Source organism: Hippopotamus amphibius, chromosome 10, assembly GCF_030028045.1.
Source record: "Hippopotamus amphibius kiboko isolate mHipAmp2 chromosome 10, mHipAmp2.hap2, whole genome shotgun sequence".
In the NCBI taxonomy this organism is placed as follows: Eukaryota; Metazoa; Chordata; class Mammalia; order Artiodactyla; family Hippopotamidae; genus Hippopotamus; species Hippopotamus amphibius.
In genome coordinates, this window is record NC_080195.1 from 109,561,314 (window position 1) to 109,585,575 (window position 24,262).

Below are 24,262 nucleotides of genomic sequence, written 5' to 3' on the forward strand. Positions count from 1 at the left end.
CTAGGTTACAACCAATTAACTGGTGAGTGGACTCTTGGATTGTAGTATCTTAATAGGTTGTTTGGGGAACAAAACATACATGACTTGGTGTGCTAACCTGTGTGAATAGCCTGTTAGAAGATGTGTAACTCAACAAGGCTTAGAAATCTGTTGTTCCTTTCTGTGTGGTTATGTTGAAAGACTGAATTTAGTATTCTGTTCCTTTGATTTGTAGTCTTTGTCAAACACTTATAAATTCCTACTCTGTCCCATTAAAATGATTGCAGGGTCAAAATTACTGAGTTTTTTTTTTTTTTAAATAAATTTATTTATTTATTTATTGGTCGCATTGGGTCTGTTGCTGCACATGGGTTTTCTCTCGTTTCGACAGGTTGGGGCTACTCTTTGTGGTAGTGTGTGGGCTTCTTGTTGCTGTGGCTTCTCTTGTTGTGGAGCACGGGCCCTAGGCTCTAGTTGTGGCACGTAGGCTCAGTAGTTGTGGCTCGCGGGCTCTAGAGCACAGGCTCAGTAGTTGTGGCACACGGGCTTAGTTGCTGCTTCATGGCATGTGAGATCTTCCCGGACCAGGGATCGAACCCATGTCCCCTGCATTGGCAGGTGGGTTCTTAACCACTGCGCCACCAGGGAAGTCCCTGAGTTCTTATATATATTTTATAGTTTACCTGTAAATTTATTTAAAGATATACATCTAGATTAATTTCCCTCTTTCCTGTACATCTTCCATATTCTCCTTTTTTGTTAATGGAATTTTGTTTAGTTATTCATCCAAGGTAGAAACTTATCTTTAACGCTGTTACCTTCTGCTTTACATCATATATCCAGTGGGACACATGGTCCTGTCCATTCTGGTCTTCTAGTTATAGAAGTTTCCTTTATTTCTTGTTACCATCCCTGCAGTTACCACTGTCATCCTCATTGTTTCTTACCTGGGCCATTGCAGTGAGATTTTACCTCCTTCTAATATAGTCTTTAATATTAAAGGTTATAATTCATAATGGGCTGTGAAGTCAGTTTAAAGATGGTGACTGGGACTTCCCTGGTAGTGCAGTGGTTGGGAATCCGCCTGCCAGTGCAGGGGACACGGGTTCGATCCCTGGCCCAGGAGGATCCCACATGCCACGGAGCAACTGAGCCCGTGAGCCACAACTACTGAAGCCTGCGTGCCTAGAGCCTTTGCTCCGCAATGAAAGAAGCTACAGCAATGAGAAGCCCGCATGCCACGATGAAGAGTAGGCCCTGCTCGTTGCAACTAGAGAAAGCCCATGCATAGCAATAAAGACCCAACACAGCCAAATAAATAAAATAAAAAAATAAAGATGGTTACTAACATCGTTTTTAGTAATGGAATAGAATAGAAATATCAGAAAACATCTCAGAAAGTGAGGGCAGTTCTTTTCAGTGTTGTGTGTGTGTACATGCATACGTATATATGTGTATACACATGCGGTGGAGCATTCTTAAAATGTGTTTGCTATTGTAGGTCCCCATAAGAAAGTGTCAGAGAAAGTCAAGAAAATGTGAAAGCCACAGTTCTGGTCTAACTTTCCTATACTCTCGTACCCCTAGTCTACATCTGTGTCTTGCAGTTATTTTTCTAAAATAAGAATCACATCATCTCACAACCCTCCTTAAGAGCCTTTGCTGTCTTCTTGTTGTCTGTAGGATTAAGTCCACACTCCTTAGCATGGCTTACAAGGCCCTTGATCATTTTAATTCAGCACGCCTTAGATGCCATTCTCCCTGCGCTAACTTCTGAACATCCACCTCATACTCCAGCTGTGTAGCATCTCTTACATTTTTTGTATAGACATTGCTTACTCTTTTAACTTTCTGCCTCGCCAGTTCCCACTACTTGGAATCCATTCTCCATGTGCCATATGCATCTTTGTAGACAGTGATGAGATATCACTGATTTTGAGAAGCCCTTCCCAAGTACCAGATAGTCTGTCATGTCTCTGTCCATCTTTGTTTGAGGGCCAAGGCTGTGTATTGTGCACCTTTATGTCCCAGGCTCGGCCAAGGTAATGCATGTAGCCAGCTCCTGAGTGCCGAGCTGGAGTCATTGGTTAAGCTAGTGCACCATCACAATTCTAGTCTTTCAGGCTCTTTTTTTAAATTACATAAATCTTCCCATTTATTTAGGTACTTTCTAAAATGTTTTTAGATCTCAAAGACAGAATTAGATTGGTTCGTCGAAGATTTGGAAAAGGAAATTAAAAAATGGGAACAGGAGAAAAAAGAAATCCAAGAAAGACTAAAAGCACTGAAGAAGAAAATGAAAAAGGTTTTAAATGGCACTGAAATGTAAGTAACACTTAAAAGGCAATGGTTTTGTTGTTTTTTTAATTGGGGTATATTTTGGGTTATTTTAACATTTTTTATATTGAATTTCAGACTATATCAAGTAAAGTGAAAATTTCAGATACTGTTTTCATTACATTTTAAAGAGCATCCTTTGGGGAATTATCTCACCTGAAACTGTCTGAACCTACCATATTTGCAGATAAATTAAATAAAAATAGGACTACAAATCAACAAAGAACTGACTTCCAGTCTGAACATCACCTCTTACTGTGAACATTACCTTTGACCCCTTTTCCTTATTGTAAAATGAGGGGGCCTGTCTAGATATAAGGTTCTTTCCAGCACTAAGATTCTGCGATGATCATTTTATTACTTCCATCCTGAATCTTTAAATTGTTAAATTTGGTCCTGTAATATGAAGGATTTGGTAATATATTTAGGCAAGTATCAGATGGGCCAGGTTTAGGATTCTCTGTGATCCATTCCTAACCCCTCTTTCCCTAAACAGTAATGTGTCATATGATTCCTCAGCTTGTTATCTACTATTGAACAAAACAAGAGAAACTTAGTGGCTTAAATTAATTTTTATTTGATCTTGATCTTGCATTCTAGGCTGTTTGGGCCATTCTTCTGCTGGTCTTCTCTGATTCCTCTTATGGCTGCGTTTAGCTGGGAATTGGCTGGGACTGGGGGGATGCTGGGATGACTTGGCCACCTTCTCCCTATGCAGTTTCAGGGCTTCTCTCCACATGGCTTCTTCTGTTTGATCTCCCTATGTGGTCTCCGTCATGGTAGCCAGACCTCTTATGTGGTGCCTGAGAGCTTCCAAGAGTACAGAAGTGGAAGCTTCCAGGCCTTCTGAAGGTTCAGGCCCGGAACTGTCAGAGCATCACTTCTGCCACATTTTGCTGTTTCAAGCAAGTTGCAGGCCTGGTCCAGATTAAAGGGCATGAATATGGGAGGCATGATTCACTGGGGACTGCACTGCCCATACTCACCTTTCTGAGTATTTATGTTTTGTCCACTTGCTAAGCCATATGATCAGATTAGTTTTGTTGAGTCTTGCTGACATTACATTTGGGCAGTTTTTAGGCGGTCTTTTAAAGAATGATGAAATGTAAAACACTGCCTATGTCATGTAATTTTGATTATGCCCAAAGTAGTTTCATTAGAAGAACACTTTTATGGAAATAGTAATGTCTATAAAGCTTTTTACCTCTTACTGTTTGAGCAGGCCTAGTCTTAATTGTTAAGTTACTCAAAAATTCTGGAGTATTTATATTTAATATATATTTTATATGCTTAATTCAGACATTATCAAATTAGACAAAATAAATGAGACTGTTGATAAGAAAATTTTTTCTGTGCTAACAAAAATTAACCATTTCTGCTGAAGAGGAAACGTTTTATTTGTTTTTCACTTTATTAATATATTTCTTTGCCTTTTTTCTGTCGCAATTTAAAGATAGGCTATAGGTTTCTTTATGCTTTTTGCACTTTCCAAATAAATGCTTTAAAGCTACATTTTTATGTTTACATCTGAAAGTAAAATCTTAAAACTTTTTGGATCTCTTAGAGAACCACAAAGGTATATGAGGAATTATTTCATTGATTTTTCTACACTTTAGATCACATTTGGTGTTCATTAAGAAATGAATGTCATGAGGAGCTCATGGTTGGGTGCAGTGATGCAAGCCAGAGAGAATTATGAAAGAAGGCAAAAAAAAAAATTCCATGAAAAGCTACCCAGTATTGAGAACTTAGAGGAACTATTTTGTAAAGGAAGTGAAATGGCATTTAAGCTGGTTCTTAGTGGAAGCATGGGTTTTTTAGCAAATAGAGATGACTAAAAAGGTATGTAGGAGAGTGTAAAAGACGAGGCAGAACCCCCCTGGTGCAGGGCATTGCTTACAAATCAAAGATTCACACATTTTGTTTTGAAGAATTGTCCCAACTGTGGGGATGCATGAGAGTGTGTGTGTGTTTAATTGGACTTCAGGTTCTGTTTGAAAGAACAGAAGGCTGTTTTCACTTTGAGTGAGAAACACTGTTACACTGATGGTGATCCAACACCTTGCTCCTCTGTCTGGTGTTAAACCACCTGGAGGTGCTCCTAACATGGGATCTATGCTACAGACATGCGACTTAGAAAAAAGGTGATGTGCCCTCCAGGTGTAGAAGGGAAATTTCCCAAAAGGAAAACGACCCAAATTCTTTGTCTATTTAGAAGATACTAGAAATGAAACAAAATGAAATGTAAAGAATTCAAGAAATGTTTGCATGGGAAATAGGAATTTACTGTGTGGGATCGTGTTTTTAAAAATCTTTGAAAATTAATTAAACTTTGGTGATTATGCTTTTGTAGGTATACCCAGGAAAATGATGGAAAGGAAAAGGAACTTGAATTACTTCTGGATCAGTCCCTTGAAATCAGGCAAATTAAACTTAAATTTATTTTAACATCTTATTATACTTTTAATACTAGAGGCAGTCTGAATATATTTAGACATCCAAATATATTTTTGCTTGTCTGTTTCCTTTGAATAATTGTTTCTCTTTTTTAAAAATTTGTTTCTATTTTATTATTTATATTAATATTTAAATAAATTTATTCTTTAAGTACTTTTATTTTATGATGTTTCTACTTTTATTCACATTGTTGGTGTAAAAAAGTCCTAAATTTATCATTGTTGATTACTCTTCTTTTCCTTTGAATTAACCCGAAATTAAAAATGTGTCTTAAAAACTTTTGTGTTACTTGAAATAACAATCTCAACTATATTATGGTAGTTTCTTGCAGTATAATTAAAGATTTATTAAAGAATTTTTGTTATGAACCTATAAAAAGTTTCCTTTTAACCTTTATTAATGGAAATAATGTTTGTGCATTCCTGGAACCAGTATATTCAGTAGTAAGCAGTTGTATTCTGCTTTTCTCATTTAATATTGTTTCATATACATATTTACAGTCACGTTATGGTCCGTGGCCCTTTTTTTTAAGCTGTTATAAACGTAATGCCATGAACAGCTTTGTACAGATCACTTTTTTCCTTTGGGTTATTATATGTGTCAGAATAGAATTTCTGACTCAAAGGATGAGGAATGTTCTGTAAAGTTTATTAATACAGCCAGATTAAGCTTCACCTAACCTCATAAAAATGGTGAACCAGTTTCTCAGCATTCCCACCGAATACTCACTTTTAATTTCACATCTTCCTTTGATCATTTGTAAAGTGCAAAAAGCACATGTGAATCTTGTATTATATAGTCAAACATTAGGCAAGAAGTTTCTCTAGAAGATGTTATATAAGTCTTTTTGTGGCATGACTTAAAAGCTAACCTGGCTTCAGCCTTCGTGATCTCACTGGTTAAGTTTTTTTCAATAAGTTTTTTTTTTCTTTAATATTTGCAGTAATACATTTACGAGTGAGAAAATGAAAATAGAAGAGTGTATAACAAAAGGGAAAGAGCATTATGAAGAGAGTCTTCAAAGGGCTGTGGATGCAGAGGTGAGTCCAGGACACTTGATGACTGACAGATATGGCAGGATGTCCTTTGTTTACTTTATGTTTAATTACAGGTGAGGCACAACAACATTGCTGAGAAGTGCGGAGGCTGAGGGATAGCCTTTCGCCCATAGTCCTACCTCCCTGAGACAGCTGCTCTCTCCTTGCCTATAGCTTTTAAATTTTTTACCCTTATGCTTATGTTACTACATAGCTGTACTCATACTGTACACCACATTTTGTAACCTGCTTTCCTTATTTAACATAATTCAATCATTTTCCATGCTCTACACTTTTAATTAGTGGCTTCATCATATTTAATCAAGTGATATACCATGAAGTAGCCAACCATAAAACCTATTTGCCAGTGCTAGAAAAGGAACTTGAAAATAATCCATTTATTAAGAATATACTCTCTCTCTTCTCCCCAGAAGAATATATACCAATGTCAGTATACTGTTTGAGAAACTACTGAGATAGAAATAATGACCTCTGGCTGTATTTTAATTTCTGAAACAACCATGTTTGTTTTTCTAATTGAGAAGTAAATGTTACTTATTAGTATATGTGTCTACAGTTATTCTAGGAAAGTAAGGAAAAGCTTAGCTTACGCGTCTGTAAACATTAGTCTCTCAGTGAAATATCAGCCATGCAGCTGCTTTTCTAAAGAAAAGAAGGAAAAAAAGTACAAGTATTTCTACTTTGTGGATCCTACGCCCGCATCTCTATTTCCAAATTATTCAGTTCCTGTTTACCACCATTTAGCAAGCAGGTTTGCCTGGTGGGCCCTGTCAAGGTTACTGACACCTGGATTAAAACAAGGCAGGTCTACATTTCCTGCAGTGACTTTTACAAAAATGGCCAGTTGGCTTGTACAGGAAGCCAGAGAGTCTAAAGTTTTAAAAACATGCCTGGAGGCTTTTGATCTTTTGATGCCCTTGCTGATAACAACTTCTCCAAGGCCTTTATTTTTATTTTATTTTATTTCAGCTATTCTGTAATATTTATTTATTATTGGAGTATAGTTGATTTACAATGTGTTAATTTTTTAAAAATTTATTTATTTATTTATTGGCTGAGTTGGGTCTTCGTTGCTGTGCATGGGCTTTCTCTAGTTGCAGTGAGCAGGGGCTTCTCTTGTTGTGGAGCATGGGCTCTAGGTTCGAGGGCTTCGGTAGTTGTGGAACATGGGCTCAGTAGTTGTGGCTCACGGGCTCTGGAGTGCAGCCTCAGTAGTTGTGGCACACGGGCTCAGATGCTCCGCGCCACGGGGGATCTTCCCGGACCAGGGATCGAACCCATGAACCCTGCATTGGCAGGTGGATTCTTAACCACTGTGCCAGCAGGGAAGTCCTGTTGTGTTAATTTCTGCTGTACAGGAAAGTGATTCAGATACATACATACACACACCCATTCTTTTTTATATTCTTTTCCGTTATGATTTATCACAGGATATTGAATATAGTTCCCTGTGCTATACAGTAGGACCTTGTTGTTTATCCATTCTATGTATAATAGTTTGCATCTCCTAACCCCAAACTCCCACTCCATCCTCCCCCATTTCCCTCCCTCTGGTTACCGCAAGTCTGTTTCCAAGGCCTTTAAATTTGGTAGGGTTCAGACTTGGGGTTATTCTGCAGGCTCCTGGTCCCTGCTCACCATGGACAGGACCATTACACACAAGAGGTATATACATGTAGGTACCCAGCTCTGTGCTTGTATGTGGCTTAAGCAGTAATCCATGTGGAGAGTTTCATATCAGAGAAAAGTACATTTTAGGTATATAAGTTTACTGTCATTTTGTTATTCTATTTTCAAATCCAAAAGTTTTAATTCATGTTCACCTGAGAGAAATTATAACATAATTAAGTTCTGGCGATTCTGATCATATGTCATTTAAGGAGAAACTTGAAAGTGGTTTAGAATGTTTGTTTTAACCACCTTAAAATAGTTTTAGTTTTAAAATACTTACATTCTTTAATCTAATGGTAGGTATCTGTGCTTGAAAACTGGAAGGAGGAGGAAGTATATAAGTTACAGACCATGGAGTCACGAGCCGAAGGGTTTCTTAAGAACCTGAAGCTAATGAGCAGGTACTGTGATGTCACAGGTGGAGGTGTCATTGAGTAAAAAAAGGTTAGCGCTGATTTGAGAAAGAAATTACATTAGGACTGCTTTATTTTTAATTGCTGATATAATTAACACATATTCATTATAGAAAAATCAAAACATATAAACAAAAATGATAAAAATTATCCTAATTCTAAATTGAGGTATAGCTAATTAATGTTTTACAGTAAATCCATTAAGTATTTGAAAAAAAAGAAAATTTATATATAGTTTTTCACTTAGTAGTATGTAGGAAACTTCCTTTCATATCAATAATTACATTTCTCCAACCTAATTTTAAAAGGTTGAATAGTATTCCTATGTACAAATGTGTCATGATTTATTAAATGGGAGAGTTGGGTTGTTTGCACATTTTAGTAAAAGATGCACTATAGCAGGTATCTTTATAGCTAAATTTTTATCCTTATAGCTAAATTATTAGCCATTTCCATGCAATAAATAAATTTCTGGACTGAAGATCACATTTTTAAGGCTTTTTAAACAATTGCCTTGTATAAGAATAGTTACTTAATAGTCTTAATGGTAGAGTATGGGAATGTCACTTCCAAAATATTTCTATATGATCATTTTTTCAACCCTCTGTAATGTTTACCTGCTTTTGTTTGTTTTGCTTTGTTTTTGGAATAAAATTTACCTGGGAGTCCTAGAGAGTCTCCTTTATCTAGCATTTAGCACTTTTCTATATAGATTTTTGCACATGGGATTACTTTTCATTTGGTTCTTTTATCATATTCCACACACAGGTTTTGACTTTTTAGTTCCTAGTGCTTTTTGATTTAAATTTCAAGCCCTCAATGTTGAACCAGAGATTCTGTGGGTCATGGAAAAAGTTTTAATGTATAGTTCTTTATTTCTTCATTTTTCAAGATTAAGGTTTTTTCACGTGAGAAAACCTTTCTGATGAAAGGTAAACTGATATGCTGGCTCAGATTACAGGCCTCGTACAGCTGAGGTTGAGATCACAGGGTGGTCAGTTGTCAGCATGCAACACAGCCAGAGGCTGGGCATTGTGGTGCATCTGGGAAACAAAGATATCTCAGGCCCCATTTGATCTCGTAATATTGACTCCTTATTAAGCCTCATAGTACATGGAGCTTCTTTCTTAGGGATTCTGTGCTAATTCTGCTCATTCCACAAAAGGATAGCAAAAGAGGAAAGCCATAAAAGCAATGTTGTGGTTTTTCTTTAGGATGTATAATGAGAACTGACACAGTCATGGATTGGTAGTGTTACTGATCTTCTCAATTAGGAGCAGAAAGCATGTCTGTCACTTTCAACAGACCAGATTCATGAGGCACTGAGAAATTTAATGTAGTCTGTTAGACCCCACCCTTTATTTTACAATAAGGTAGGGATGTTTCCAGGCTGCCTTTTTGTTTGTTTGTTTGTTTTTCAGTCAAAAATAGGTTTGATATTAAATATGAAGATGTCAACTGAAGAATTGTCTAATTTCAAGATGAAATTTGGGGAGAGATTAAAATTCAGGAGAGTATTTGCTCTCTGCCCACCAGTTTTGGGGTTTGGGTTAGATCAATAATTAAAATTTCCTGAAGTGCAGTGACTTTGTGAGACGTACAGTTCTTTAAAAATCGTTGTTTTTGTGTGTGATCATGTTTCTTTCATGTCTAAATGAAAGAAACATGATCATTTTCATTTGTACTTTAGTGCTTTCAATTTAAGAAAATTTTAAGTGGATATTAGCAGGTTTATATTTTTCTACTTTCTCAGTGATTCTGCAGCATATCCTGACATGGAATCTGACGTATATTTATGGGAATCATTTCTTTCTAATGTTAGAGAAGAAATTGAGAAAGCAAAGGTAAGTTATAAAGTATTTTATAATTCTGTTAAAATCTATCTGATGGTTATAATTCTAAGGAGCTCGTGTCATATTGAGCTGTTAAAGACAATGTGTGTTTTTTGTTGTAATTAAGAATTTTTCATGAAAGAAATGCTAGCTTCTTAACTATCTTAAGTTCAGCCCTTGATTGATAAGATTAGAAAAGTTGTGTTTGGTAAGGCTGTAGAGCATTCCTATTAATAAGGACTTACTTTGAACTTTTCCTTACAGGAAATAACCTTGCATCTCAGTTATGTTTCTTGGAAAATGGTTGAGCATTTGTTATATATGTATAGTAAGAGGGGAATAAAGTATTAATTGACAGTTGTGGTTTTCCCTTGGAATTTGTTAGAAAAACATAACATTTTTCCCTCTACCTGCAGTCTCAGTTTGACGAACAAATTCAAGCAATTAAAAATGGTTCTCAGCTCAGTGAACTTTCTAAAGTGCAGATTTCTGAGCTTTCGTTTCCTGCCTGTAATGCGGTAAGTCTATCACATCATGTTTTTGTTTTTTGTTGTTTTTCTGAAGGAAAGAACAGAAAAGGAGTGAAGCACAATTTCTTTCTTAACTGGCCAAAAGCAGTTTGTTGTTACTGTTTTGGGAGTGGGCATGAGATGGATTAATAATTACCTTAATGTTTTCATTAAGCGCTAGCCCCCCTGTCAGGGCTCCCCTCGTTTGCCCCTCACCCTGTGACCCTTCTGTCAGTGCATTCACCCTCTTAACTTAGATTGTAGGCGCTGGAGCTACAGTCAGAAGCCTGATCTTGAACGTCTTTTTCTCCCCAGTTCCTTGCACACTAAGCAGGCAAACTTAATGTGGATTCGGCTGCAGAAAAAAATGGTTTAAAACGTTAAAAAGGTTAGACACGTAGAACTGAGTGAAATATGCTATTGAGTGCCAGAGTTTTTCCTCTCCATAGAAAAGGTTTTTTCCTCTCCATAGAACTGAGTAAGAAATAGTTTTATTTAGAATTAAAGATCACTTATTTATAGTGTTTCCAAGTTCTTATAGCAGATATGGAAGGGGGAAAAGCATATCAGTAGAATATTTTACTGTTAACTTTGAATTCTAGCTTATATAATTTTATGAGTACTCAAAAGAATTTTAAAATTCAGAACCTTGGGAATGCTCAGTGTGCCAGGAGCTTGAGTAATAAGTAGCCCTAAAGATGATTTACTTTGTGTGTCATTTCTCTGCTATTCATTCATTGGGTATTTAGTGGTGATCAAGATTAGATGTGGTCTGTGCCCTCAAAGTGCATATGGGTTTGGGAAAGAGAGACTTTAAACCCATAATTATAATCAAAATGTGCCAAGGTTTTTCACGGGAGCATAGAATGCTATGGCAGCATAAATTAGGGGGAACTAACTTCGCCTAGAGGCCTGGGCCTCAGCAGAAGCCCCCATGTTGGAGGTCTTAGTGAGTCAGAGATCTGGAATAGGAGTTAACCAGGCAAAAGCAGTAAGGGGGTGTGTGTTTGAGGAGGGTGTGTGGTGTGATGTTTGCAGGGCCAGAGGGGTCCAGATGGAAGAAACAGCATATTTGAAGGCTAGAGAAAGAAAGAACACACTCCTTTCATGACTATAAAAGAAGTTCACTATGACAAAGGGGACTGTAGGGAGAAAGATGACAGGCCAGAGACTTATTCTGTAAGGTGTGTTCAGCAGTGTGTGTTTCAAGTTAGGGAGCGATGTCAGCTTTGTGCCTGATGATCAGCCTGACTGCTGTGTGGAGACATGGTGGGAGAGGGGCCTGAGTGAGGTGTTTCCAGCTGACCAGGTACAGCTCACTGTCCCCAGCCATGTCCTGGGTCAGGGTGACAGCAGGGCTGGAGGCAAGAGGACAGATGTGAGAGGTGTTTAGGGGGTCAGTTGAAAGGACAGTGCTGCTCGTGAGATGGGGCCCAGTGTTCGTATGTTGGGGGAGTCGAGGACAGGTTGGTTTCCTGTCAGTGAGGTGGCACCAGAGGAAGAGCAGGGTGAGGAGACTGCCCTGCCAGGAGGCTGGTTTTAAAGACGTAGACTTTGAGTGGCCTTGGAATCACCCAAGTGGGTCTGCTCATTAGGAAGTTTGGATTTGCAGATTTGGATCTCAGGAAGATATTCTAGGCTGGAATCTTTATAAAAGTGGGCATTATGGATTTCCCTGGTGGTCCGGTGGTTAGGACTCTGCACTTCCACTCCAGGGGCCGCAGGTTTGATCCCTGGTCGGGGAGCTAAGATCCCACATTCTGCATGGCGTGGCCAAAAAAGTGGGCATTATTCTCAGCGAGCACACAGTCACTGAGGCATGAGGGGGTATAGCATGGGATGCAGGTTGCGCCTCTGACAGCATGAGGAGTAGTAGCACTTCAGGCCTGGACGGGAGGGCTGAGCAGGGCCCAGCGATGGGAGGGAAGCTAGCAATGTGGAGCCACAGAGAGCTCATTCTGAGAAAGAGAAGGTGACCAGCGATTTTTAAGGACAATAACATTTAATTTGTTGTAATTCAAATCCTGTGCACTTGAGCAACCAGGTTTTATTATAGGTGTGCTTAATCATTAGTTTTTGTCCTCGGATGTAACTCTTAGTGACCCAGCGACTGTGTGTGTTCCTCACAGATCCAGCCTAAGTTACTTCCTGAATCTTCAGGCCATGATGATCAGCATCCCTCCACTTCTACAAGTCACGGGGCTGGAGACCAAGCAGCAGTTCCCGAGGGGTCGATTCTGGTAGCTGCCACTGATGGCCCAGGGGAGTTGCCCTCCCTCGAGCCGGAAGCTACCCGGCTGCCAGAGTGTGAGAGCGCTGGCCAGGCAGCGTGGTCAGAACCAAGCCCGGTGGCTGGTCAGAGGTTACCTGTTGCTCCAGGATGTGCCACCCGCTCAAGCCAGTCTCCAAAGAAGCCTTTCAATAGTATTATCGAGCATCTGTCAGTGGTGTTCCCGTGTTACAGCAGGTACGAATCCAGAATGTCCATGACACTCTTAAATGCTTTATTGAACTGAGGTTTCTTGATCAGATAGCATTATAGCCAATTAGGGGCTGAAGTGGAAAGGACTGAGTAACTGTTTTACTCAGAGAGACAAGTACTGCATTTCTTTCTTTTGCAACACAGAAGTGAGCAGTTTCAAACAACTAGATTGAAAACATTGAACACTGGTTAATCAACACTCATCAGAACCTATGGCAATTTGCTAAGATTCTGATGAACTCAGTAACACGCTCCAACACTAGTTATAGAAGCACTAAATGAGCTGCAAAACACTGGTTCTGTATCATTTCCTGGGGAAAAAAATCCCACATATAGCAAAGAAGGCAGCAGCAACTTACACCTTGTTGGACAGCACCTCTGATTTGTTAGAGATGTGAGGTTGAAGAGACTGGATATAATTTGCTAGTGAATCAGGTGTGTGAGCATGTTACAAAGGGATCCTTACGAGGGTAGGGAGAGCTGCTGCTTTTTTTTTTTTCTTTTTGGAGTATAGTTGATTTACAATGTTGTGTTAGTTTCTGCAAAATGAATCAGTATACGTATACATACACCCACTCTTTTTTTAGATTCTTTTCCCATATAGGTCATTACATAGTATTGAGTAGAATTCCCCATGCTATACAGTAGGTCCTTATTAGTTATCAATTTTATATGCAGTAGTGTGTACATGTCAGTCCCAATCTGCCACTTCATCTCTCCCCTCACCTTTCCCCTCTGGGTAACCACAAATTTGTTTTTTATATCTGTGACCTATTTCCGTTTTGTAAATAAGTTCATTTGTACCATTTAAAAAACATATTTATCTATCTATCTTTGGGTTGCATCGGGTCTTAAGTTGTGTGGCATTTGGGATCTTTCATTGTGGTACGTGGGCTTCTCTCTAGTTGTGGTGCACGGGCACCAGAGCTCATGGGTTCTGTAGTTGTGGCACACAGTCTCTCTAGTTGTGGCACGGGCTTAGTTGCCCCGTGGCATGTGGGATCTTAATTTCCCAAACAATTCTTAACCACTGGACCACCAGGGAAGTCCCTGTACCATTTTCTTAGATTCCACACGTAAGTGACATCATATGATATTTGTCTTTCTCTGACTTACTGCACTCAGTATGAGAATCTCTAGATCCATCCATGTTGCTGCAAATGCGGAGAGCTGCTTTTAACTAAGTCATCCAGAGTTGTCAGTTGGGCACTTCACTGGTACTTCTGCATCGACCTCTGACCTCACTCTCTTAGGACAGACGTACACCGTGTCTTAGCCCGGAGAGAAGGTGAAGTGGAGGGAATGTCCTGCATGCAGCTCGGAAGAGAAATCCACACCCGGGAGTGATCCTCTGCGCCTCCCGTGTTATTTCTGTCTCTGACAGAATACTAATCACAGTCTTTGAGATTGTACCTTTGAAACATTGATTAATTATGATTGGCCAGAATTAAGATTTTGTATTTGTCAGTGGAGCCCTGCCCATTTGGAAATAAGTATATCTTGTCTGCACATGGGCACATTTAGCCCTGCCCAAGTTTGAAAAACATTGAATGTTCTCTCAATAGCACTTACCATGCACGTTAGTAAAAATAGTCAAGTTGTAATTACCAGAGTATCTTACAGATAAAATTGTTTGCAATCCTCACTGAATTTTGTGGAATATAAACCACCAAATAGATACTTATTCTAATTTTCTGCAAGTTATAGCATATGAGGTATTAGTGCTACAAATATCTGGTTCCTGCTAATTAATGGTATAAATCACATCCACTGCTACCTGTGAAAAATTCAAGCTTTGAAAACTTTGTTGTTGGTTAGATTTTTAAAGGGAGGAAGTCAACAAAACTAGTTTGTTCTTAGGTAGAAAAAGATTTTGTTGATTTCAAATCAGATCCAGTGGCATCTGATCATTCAGTGATTTTGCTTAGATACGGTTTATCTAGGCTGTAAGAAGTCAGGTTTCTAAGTAGGGATGGAGATCTGAAATGGATCTGTCAGATACACTGTCACTTTAAGGTTTATTAAAACAAATATTTAGAAATAGTGTCAGAATTTTCATAATGCTTTGAAAGAGTGATTTTGCTGCTTTTATATACGGTTACTTTGTTTACAAATGAATTATTTGTGTGTATTTGATTTTGTTTCTTTTAGCTGTTGGCACATAATATTTCTTTGCAGTAGAAAACTTTGACTTTCTCTTGACATTATCCCCACTTTCCCTTTTAGCACCGAGCTTGCTGGTTTTATTAAAAAAGTGAGAAACAAAAACAAGAACTCACTATCTGGATTCAGCATTGACGAAATTGTCCAGAGAGTGACAGAACACATTCTAGATGAAGAGAAAAAGAAAAAGGTTAGTGTTTCATTTAGATCCAATAAGATATCCCCCTTTATTCTTACTTATTATGAAGTATGAGAATTGTGGGGAAACATGCTTCCAACCAAAAGGTGGAGAGCAATTTAGTTGACAGAAGATAGTCAAGTTTTGGGGCAACTCACCTTGCTTCCCTACTCCACATTCTCACTGCAGCCAAGTCCAGGAAAGGACAAGAGGCCACCTGAGCCCAGCTCTGCTGCTTCTGTGACCAGGGCCACCCAGGGCCCACTCGCCGTGGTTGTCGGATCATCACCCAAAACCAAGGGGCAGAAGACAGAGGATGTGCCTGTGAGTGTTGTATGTGTGACCATACAGTCAGTCTGTTCTTCTAATGAAGAACAAGAAGGAAACAATTGTTGATGACTTAGCCCCATTTTTTAAATTTCTAGATTGAATTTTTTTGATCTTAAAATTAGAAACCAAGTTTAGATATACTTGTTTCATTAAATATTTTTTAAAATTTATTTTATTTTTTATTTATTGGCTGCATTGGGTCTTCATTGCTGCACATGGGTTTTCTGTAGTTGCGGAGAGCGGGGCCTACTCTTCATTGCGGTGCTCAGGCTGCTCATTGCGGTGGCTTCTCTTGTTGCGGAGCACAGGCTCTAGGCACGTGGGCTTCAGTAGTTGTGGCACACGGGCTTAGTTGCTCCGCTGCGTGTGGGATCTTCCCGGACCAGGGATCGAACCCGTGTCCCCTGCATTGGCAGGTGGATTCTTAACCACTGAGCCACCAGGGAAGCCTGAGTGTTTTATTAGAAGAGCCAGTGAATGGTGAGGTTCTCTCTCCACTATTTTAGGGGTGCCTTGGGGCCCCTGCATTCAGTGACAAGGAGAGCTGTGACTACATTGTGGGAACTGGGCCTGTAGATGGTCAGATACATTCACTTTTTATATCGAGTGTGAATAGTTGGGAAAATTGATTTTTGGATAATTTTCTTCTTTGTGACCATGGGCTTTGGAATCTCACACAGACTTAGTTCATCACTTAGTAGCACTGTGAGCTCGGATCATACTTGCTTGTTTGGGGTGTTGTCAGGATGAAGTGCTGTAGTGGAATTAGCAGAGTCAAGCGCCATGCTTGGGAAAGGCTGGCTGCTTCCCTTCGCTCTCCCCTCAAGTGCCTGGGGGCCAGGGGGCACACTAGAATGGGCTAGACTTGCCTTTAATTTGATACACTGCTTTAAATGGTTTATTGTCCTTTTAGACAATGAGAATGTTAGTTACATGGAAATTTTTATAAAATACTGTTATGTATGTGATCTCAGTTGATAAGGCATTATAACTGTCTTTATTTTATACATGAAGAAACCAAGGCTCATATGACTCATGCTTCTTGCCAGCGTTCCTTCTTTTGATTTGAGTGCAGCGTGTAGTTCCCTGTCCTCACCACACTGACCAGCTCATGCTGGGGACTGTGCAGTAGGGACTGAACATGTGGTTGAAAGAGGCGGTCACCTGGGTGGCTCACAGCTGTGGGCTCTAGGGTGAATTCTGGTGTAGAGCATGTTTTTCCCCTTTGTCCAACTATAATATCACAGTTTAGGTGAAATTGAAATTAGAAGAGTTGCAGGCCCCATAGTGGAGTCAGCAGTGCAAGACTGCACAGAGAGTGCTAGTTTGCTGACTTGAGCAGTGAATTTTTTTGTGAACTTTTTTTAAAATTATTTATTTATTTATTTATTTTTTTTTTTTTTATTTATTGGCTGTGTTGCGTCTTCGTTGCTGCTCACGGGCTTTCTCTAGTTGCTGCGAGTGGGGGCTACTCTTCATTGTGGTGCACGGGCTCCTCAATGCGGTGGCTTCTCTTGTTGCAGAGCACAGGCTCTAGGCACGTGGGCTTCAGTAGTTGTGGCACATGGGCTCAGTAGTTGTGGCTTGCAGGCTCCAGAGCGCAGGCTCAATAGTTGTGGTGCATGGGCCTAGTTGCTCCACAGTATGTGGGATCCTCTTGGAGCAGGGATTGAACCCGTGTCCCCTGTATTGGTAGGCGGATTCTTAACCACTGCACCACCAGGGAAGCCCTATGAACTTGTTTTTATCCCTCACATACACTTTCATTTTCCACTACCCTTTGGAGATTTTCCACATCACATACACTCAGGTCCCCGAGGGTCTCACCCCAATTAGGAAGCTTGTGACCATGCAGAGCCTTCCTGCAAGGCCTGCTGCAAGGCCTGGCTGGAGTCCCCTCCCTCTGTCAGGGATGTTCCTGCTGGTCCAACAGCCAGGCCTACTTCTCAGCATTTTCACTGGTGTGTGAGTGTGTGCGAACTTGTGTGTGTGTGTGTGCGCACATGCACGTGCTTATTGGCCACCCAAAAATAGACCATAATCACCTTTTGGGGAGAGATTGCTTTCTGCTTCATGGTTGATGTTGATAATAATAAAGGTGTAAAAGCCAACTTACAAGAAAAATATGTATTGAAACTAGAACTTAATTTGCTAATCTCAGGTAGTTTTTTAAAAATTAAAAGTAATTTGCCTTGTATTTTAAAATTACAAAAGTAGTGTGGTTCATAATAGAAAATCCAAATAGAAGGAGAATGTAAAGACCCCCAAAACCCACCCTCTAAGGTAACCATTATTATCATGTTGGTATATATTTTTCTAAACTCTTTGTATATTTGTGTATATGTGAATTTAGTGAAAACTGTAGTCAGTTGTGTCTTTTTTCCCCCCACTTAGAAGTGTATTGTGCCTACCTTTCCATGCTAGGAAATAGTCAAGTTAACCGTGGGTTTTTCTGAACTTTGCATGGGCCTTAACCCGCCCTTTCCCCAGGCCTGACACCTCCATTTCTTCCCAGACCCTTCCCTGGGGGGCTGCAGAGAGGAGTGAGAGCACATCTGTGCCGTCGCTGCCCCGGGCAGCATTGCCATGGGAAAGACAGAAAACCCTGTGGAGCAGTTCAGGGTTTCTTAAAGCAGTTCCGTGCCTTCAGGCACTGCCCCCGGCTCTACTCCCTGACCTTAGTCCTCGGTCAGGGCTGCAGTCATTAGGTTTCGTGACAGTTTATGGACCATCACTTTGGGGCCGTGTTCCTTGGCGGCTGCTAAGAACACAGATAAGCAAGGCCAAGGTAAGAGGGGGAGTGAGAGTGGAAGTTAATGATGCGGCTTGGGGTGAGTGCTGTGGGCTGTAGGGAGAACTTCGTGCCCGTGCCCGGTGTCCTAGGGTGGCACTCTGCTCTGCTTTCACACAGAACACGCTCTCTGTGCTCACCAGACTGTGAGCAGCTGTGGCCGGAAGCCCTCCCATTCATCTCTGTGTCCCCGTGCTCTGCACAATCCCTGACCACGGATGTTTGCTGAATGAGCCATCAGTTTGTTTTGTTTTGATTTATACAAGTAATCTGCATTCATAGAAACTTTGGAAAAATAACGAAGAAAAAGTTAAATCTCTCAACCAGAAGTAGCCAGCAGCCATCTTTCCAGACTCTTTCCCAGGCATCTCTATATACACACATTCTCTTTATTTTTAAAAAATGGAATTATATAATCATATGATAAATACTGTTTTGTAGCCTACTTTTTACTCAGAGCTTTTATGGAATTCCGTCGTGATTTTAATCAGCCCCACGATAATCCGTCATGTAGAGGTGCCATAATTTGTTAGTCTCCAACTGTTAGATAATTAGGTGAGTAATTAATTTGTAATATTCAGCTAGTACCGTACTTTAGGTATGGGATGGGATAAGTAGGTATTTGTAGTATTTTAACTGGGAATGAGTTAACCATGTAAAACATTTTTCCCCCAAGAAAATTAAAGCTTAATTTTTTTCCTAAGAAATATTATTAAAAGGTAAGTTGTTCCCTCAGTCTGCTTAACTATAATTGAGAATAGTTTGCCACCATAGCTGCAACGGTTCTGGAAGGCCACTCGTAAGAAGAGCTCCTGTGGTAAAAAGAAGTTTAGTTATTCTTTATTATTGGGATACATTTGTTTCCACAGGTGTCTGGTGCAAATTCCTGTGAAATATGCCGAGAAGTATTCAAATCCAAAAATGTGCGTGTGCTGAAATGTGGGCACAAGTTTCACAAAGGGGTAAGAATTCTCTTTGCTCATTCTTATGTCATGCATTTTGACTATGGAGTATTTTGAAAATAAAAAGGGACTTTTACTCTAGGCTTCAGTACTTAGGTTTTCAAAGCAGTTTCTGAACCTGCTTGTGTCTGTGGGGATGCCTCCCTGCCTGAGATTGGTGCCATGGGAAGGGGAGTGGAGCCCTGGGCCCTGCAGTGCGCACTCTGCACACTGTCCTCTCCTCCACGTCGTAGGTGGAGAAGAGCAGTTAGCTCCATCAGCTGCTGAAATTCAAAACAGTACTAGTTCCTTAACAGAACACAGTGCAGCAGCTTGTCAGTTTAGAGCAGTATGTGAAGTAAGGTTAACATTTTAGGGGAGGAAAACTAAGCCTGACGGGTCCACTGTGCCTGACTCTGCGAGATTCTGGCTTGTACCCTTCCAAGATTTGTGGTAACTGTTTTGGTGTTTTGGGTGCTGTGAGCATTCGTCCTGCACCCCTGCTGCTGGATTAGAGCAGATCGGGTCTCTGTCCTGTCAGCATATGACTCCCTGAGAAAAGGGATACACACAGTATACTCACTAGAGTCCAGTCTCCCGCGTGACCTGCCTCCTTCCTCCCTCCCTGGGTGAGGGTGTCCTGTCTGGGCCTTTGAACTCACACACACTCAGCACTGTAGCAGCAGGAGGCCGCCCAGGAGCAGCTCGGGGGCACGCTGGGTAGACAGGCTCCAGTGAGGCTGTGTGGTTGCAGGCTGCTGGGATGGGCAAGGAAGAAGCCGAGGCAGACGGGGTGAGTCCAAGGGCCAGGAAAATGCCAGCCTCTGGAAGTCAGGGCGGCTGAAGCACGAGATTGGAGCAGAGTAGGGGGGGAAGGGGGGGGCAAGGTCACGTTCTGAGGTGGGTTTCTTTGTTCCTGGGGCTTGGTCCACACTCCTACCCTGAGCAGGCTCTGGTGTCCTGGATGTTGGGCAGCTCCAGGCCCCACCAAACGTCATGGTGATGTTAGCCGTGTCTGCTGAGGCGAGTTGCACAGGAGAGCTGAGGTTCCATGTGCTCCTCAAGGCACTGGCTCATTGCCTTTTCTCATTTCAGTGCTTCAAGCAATGGCTTAAGGGGCAGAGCACTTGTCCAGCCTGCCTGGATCGAGATCTCCTGTCAGAAGAGTAGCCTGCCCTTTGGAAGAGGCCTGCCTGCGATTCTAGGTAGTTACTAAAGAGTGTATACTGTTTGTTGAGTTGGAAGAAGGAGAGTATACTACCTTTGGTATGAGGCAACATCAGAGATTCTTTGCACTGTGTGTCACAGTGCTAGTAAATGGAAATCTTTACTGTAGTTGAGAGTAAGTAATTTCCCAAGTCTGACTAGACACTTTAACAATCGCCAAATGGTGGCTGATAACAGTTCTGGGTAACCACATCCTTACGTTATTGGGGCTGCTGCAGAGCGCTCTCTGAGATGGAAGGAAAATAACAGTGAGTGCCTCAAAGCAGAACTTGAATTATAAGTATCCTTGACCTTTTACAGCGCCCTATGTTAAAGGTTTTTGACATCAGTATTCCTGAACAAATGCCTACATTTTTCCTCAGAGATTCTGCATTTAAATAAATGGGCTTAAGCAAACCACATTTTAATAGGTTGTAGTTAATGTTAAAATATTGGCTGATTTAGACCAAAAAATTCAAATCTCTTCATGTGATTTTGATTTATTTCATTATTTTATTTTGCCCCAGTAGATTTGTAGGTGCTTGTCTTTCATCTTTTAAAGACATAATGATTTTTGAAAATCAATTGCAAAACATTAGCATCAGCCAAGACTTTTTTTTTTTTTTAACCCCTGTAATCGAGGCTACATATTCATCCTCCCAACCCCCATTTGGAACTTACTCTTTGAATACCTTACTGTCCTCATTAGTGACGTTTGCCTTCTTTATGACTTACACAACAAGTGTCTGTGTATCTCTGTGTAGCACACAGTTGGCACTTTCCTTATCCCACCATCAAAAAGAGACACTTGTGTAATTAGACAATCCTGAGGTGTCCCTGTTACAGTCGTTAAGTGTTTGACCTTTGTGTAAAGTAATGCATGCACTCTTGTACTGTGACCTGAGAACAAAACTGTTATTGCATTAGAAACTATTAAAAAATTAGTTATCATTAGTGACTTACAGACTGTAGCAAACATAGAAATATGAATTTTGGACACATTCCATTTCTCTCAAGCAGGAAGGATCAAAAAATGTTTTTCCGTGCATTCGTTGTTCCCCTCTAGAAGTTCACAATCCCAAGTTCATGAGCTGATTTGGTTGCCTCCCTCTGCCTTGGTTCTCCATGAGTTTTGATGTCTTAGTGACTTAGTGCATAGAAATTCATCCATATTTTGAAGCAGGTCCCTAAAACATTGTCTGCATGTTCATAATAACTGAGGACTTGTATACATGGAGATACATAGGGACCAGTTTGTGGCAGCAGGTACAAAGGGAAAGAAAAGCAGCGGGAGCGTGAGAGAATCTGTTTCGTACATAATTTTAAGTACTTGTGAACATGCCTTAAGTGTCCTGTAAGTGTCGAAATAAAGAGTATTCTAAAATAACATCATTTTACTGTCGTGTTATCCATTCTTTGTCAAATAAGTTTAAAAATGAATTCTACTTGAAAATTCAGGACATATATTATACTAACATTTTTAAAAGGTGACTTCATTTGGAAAGAAGAGTAATATTATGTCTGAGGTCTCAGGACATTTTAAAGCCTGGATCAAAACATCCTTTGTGCCTAAATAGAGGTTGCTAAACTTAAGTTCACAAGATTGGCTGTTGAAATTCGTGAATGGAAAGATCATACAGAGATGATAGAGTTTACTGTTTTAGGCTAGAATAAGAGGTTTTTCACGTGAATATGTATGAGAATGTTAATCAGATTGCATTTCTCAGTATTGACTTTTTTGAGGCACTTGTGGATGGTTAGCAGACATTTGGTCCACACCAAAATGAGCTTGATATCCGATCTTGTCCAGAACCATTTGGCATGGACCAGATATGCTTATGGATGTTTTAGATTGGACCAGATTTCAAGGACCTTTTGGTCTTTGTGGATTCATGGATTACTGGGGCTGATGAGAAGGGTTTCCCATTTACAGGACCTTCTGATATGCTGAGCACTAAGAGATGATTGAAGAAAGCCAGTATTATCAGTCTGTCTTTAATCTGATAGTGTTTAATTCATAATAGTGTATAAATAAGCAATGACTATTCCTAAGAGTTTGGATTATTTTCCCTGCTGAAAAGTTTAATCTCTGCTGTAAATAATGCATAATCCAATATAAAATTGAAATGGTACCCTAGCATTGCAAACTGTTGCTACATTTTTAAGGTAATTTCAAAAATTGTAGAGTGGAAGCAGGTGGGCAAAGTGATCACACCACGAAACTGAAGCAATGAAATTATGCTAGGTAGTTTTCAATCAGATGACGCTCTCTGGAGAAATGGATTACAGGAAACAGGTCAAAGAGAGTAGCAAAGGTGGAAATTCCTTTCATCAACATGTGAGGTACTTGCAGATGAGGCTGATAAAAAGCAAAGACAGTGAAATAGATGGAAAGGCCTGTCAGAATGAGGACCAAAAACATTTCCAACATGACCCTTCTTGAAAGAAATAGGAAATACGCTGCAGGTGTTTTAACTTTAATCAGACTTGATTAATAAATGTTAATCATCAAAGTTTATTAAAAGAATAATTGTAAGAAGAATGGATCATCGGTTGTATCTAATCCCTTTTTCTTCTCTTCACCCTGACGTGATCTTAGAGGACACATCCACCTTCAAGTAGCTGTATACCCTCAGTGCTTTGCTGAGAAGGGTGGGCAGCCCTAGATGCCAGTGAAGACCAATGTGTACTGAGTACCTACTGCAAGCTAGGCCCTGGGCTCGCCGTCCTGATACAGCAGTGAAGGAGAGACACAGACGCCATGAAACTTGTCTTCCAGTTACAGACAGCAAACAAATTTAGAATGTAATTTCAGGGACTTCCCTGGTGGTCCAATGGGTAAGACTCCACGCTCCCAATGCAGGGGGCCTGGGTTTGATCCCTGGTCAGGGAACTAGATCCTGCATGCATGTTGCAAGTAAGAAGTCCACATGCTACAACTAAAGATTCTGCATGCCGCAACAGAGATCCTGCGTACTGCAACTAAGACCCAGCATAGCCTAAATAAATTAAGTATTTTTTAAAAAGAATTTCAGGTGGTGAGAAGGGCTTTAAAGAAGTGTCAGGGAAGGTGTGTAGATTAATAATAAAATTTTCATAAGGTGTTATGTATAGTGCTTAGCATATAAACCTGTGAAAATGAGGAGCTAGTGATTGTTTCTAAGGACAGGGCCTGGAAATCGCACAGGGTGAGAACTTGGTGGTCCTGTGAAAGAAAAGCTTTCTTAGATTAGGAAGTAGATTTCCTCATTGTCATCTACAGACTGTGGAACACAGTCAAGTAGAGAAGAGTGAGAAGAAATCAAATCACCTCAAAGTCATTTTGAAAAATGACAGCTTTGTTCCTGAAATCTCCCTGAGTTGACTTTGGTGACATTGTGATTCTATAGCAAAGGATAATTTCACCTATGGCTTTCCCAGGTTACCTGGGTGAGCAGTTTTGAGGTAGCTTTTCCGTTAAGTTTGGGTTTAGGACCAGAGTTTTATGCCTGGCTCAGCTGGGGGTTTGTGCTATAGCACTGGAGAGGCCTGGGCAGGCCCTGGTTTGCGAGGAGAACTGTTACTATATCACCTCCAGTTTATATTATATTGTCTCTTCCTATGTACCCTTTAAAGGTGAAAGAAAAAAAGATAAAATATTCAGCCAAAATCCAGAAATTAAACAGCATCTGGTAAACAACAAAATCCTAATAAGACAACCATCAATAAGAAAAGAGTTTTTAGCCACATTAACAATACTGTTTGGGTATACTATGGGAAAAAATGAACCTTGACCTCACCCCATATAGAATATCAATTCCAAATGGATGGATTCCAGTGGATTCCAATGGTCCCAAATATGAAAAGTAAAAGAATAAGGTTTCTATAGAAAGCACAATCTTCTTGGCTTTGGCAGAGATTTATTGGGACATAAAG

At 40.2% G+C, this 24,262-nt stretch overlaps 1 protein-coding gene across 13 annotated transcripts in view; it reads left to right on the forward strand.

Moving 5' to 3' along the window:
• The window catches only part of TTC3 (tetratricopeptide repeat domain 3), a 129,445-nt gene extending 107,716 nt beyond the window's left edge, over positions 1 to 21,729 (forward strand). For 12 of the 13 annotated variants that reach the window (XM_057697443.1, XM_057697449.1, XM_057697442.1 and 9 more), the window contains 11 exons: positions 2,165 to 2,304; positions 4,670 to 4,738; positions 5,717 to 5,813; positions 7,803 to 7,903; positions 9,669 to 9,759; positions 10,164 to 10,265; positions 12,386 to 12,723; positions 14,965 to 15,091; positions 15,269 to 15,403; positions 19,070 to 19,162; positions 20,237 to 21,729. In XM_057697443.1, the coding sequence (XP_057553426.1) occupies positions 2,165 to 2,304; positions 4,670 to 4,738; positions 5,717 to 5,813; positions 7,803 to 7,903; positions 9,669 to 9,759; positions 10,164 to 10,265; positions 12,386 to 12,723; positions 14,965 to 15,091; positions 15,269 to 15,403; positions 19,070 to 19,162; positions 20,237 to 20,311 (1,368 nt within the window). In that variant the 3' untranslated portion in view covers positions 20,312 to 21,729. Of the gene's footprint in view, positions 1 to 2,164; positions 2,305 to 4,669; positions 4,739 to 5,716; positions 5,814 to 7,802; positions 7,947 to 9,668; positions 9,760 to 10,163; positions 10,266 to 12,385; positions 12,724 to 14,964; positions 15,092 to 15,268; positions 15,404 to 19,069; positions 19,163 to 20,236 lie in introns of those variants that run through there. The other variant, XR_009047773.1, reaches the window with a different exon arrangement.
• Positions 21,730 to 24,262: the final 2,533 nt, after the last annotated feature.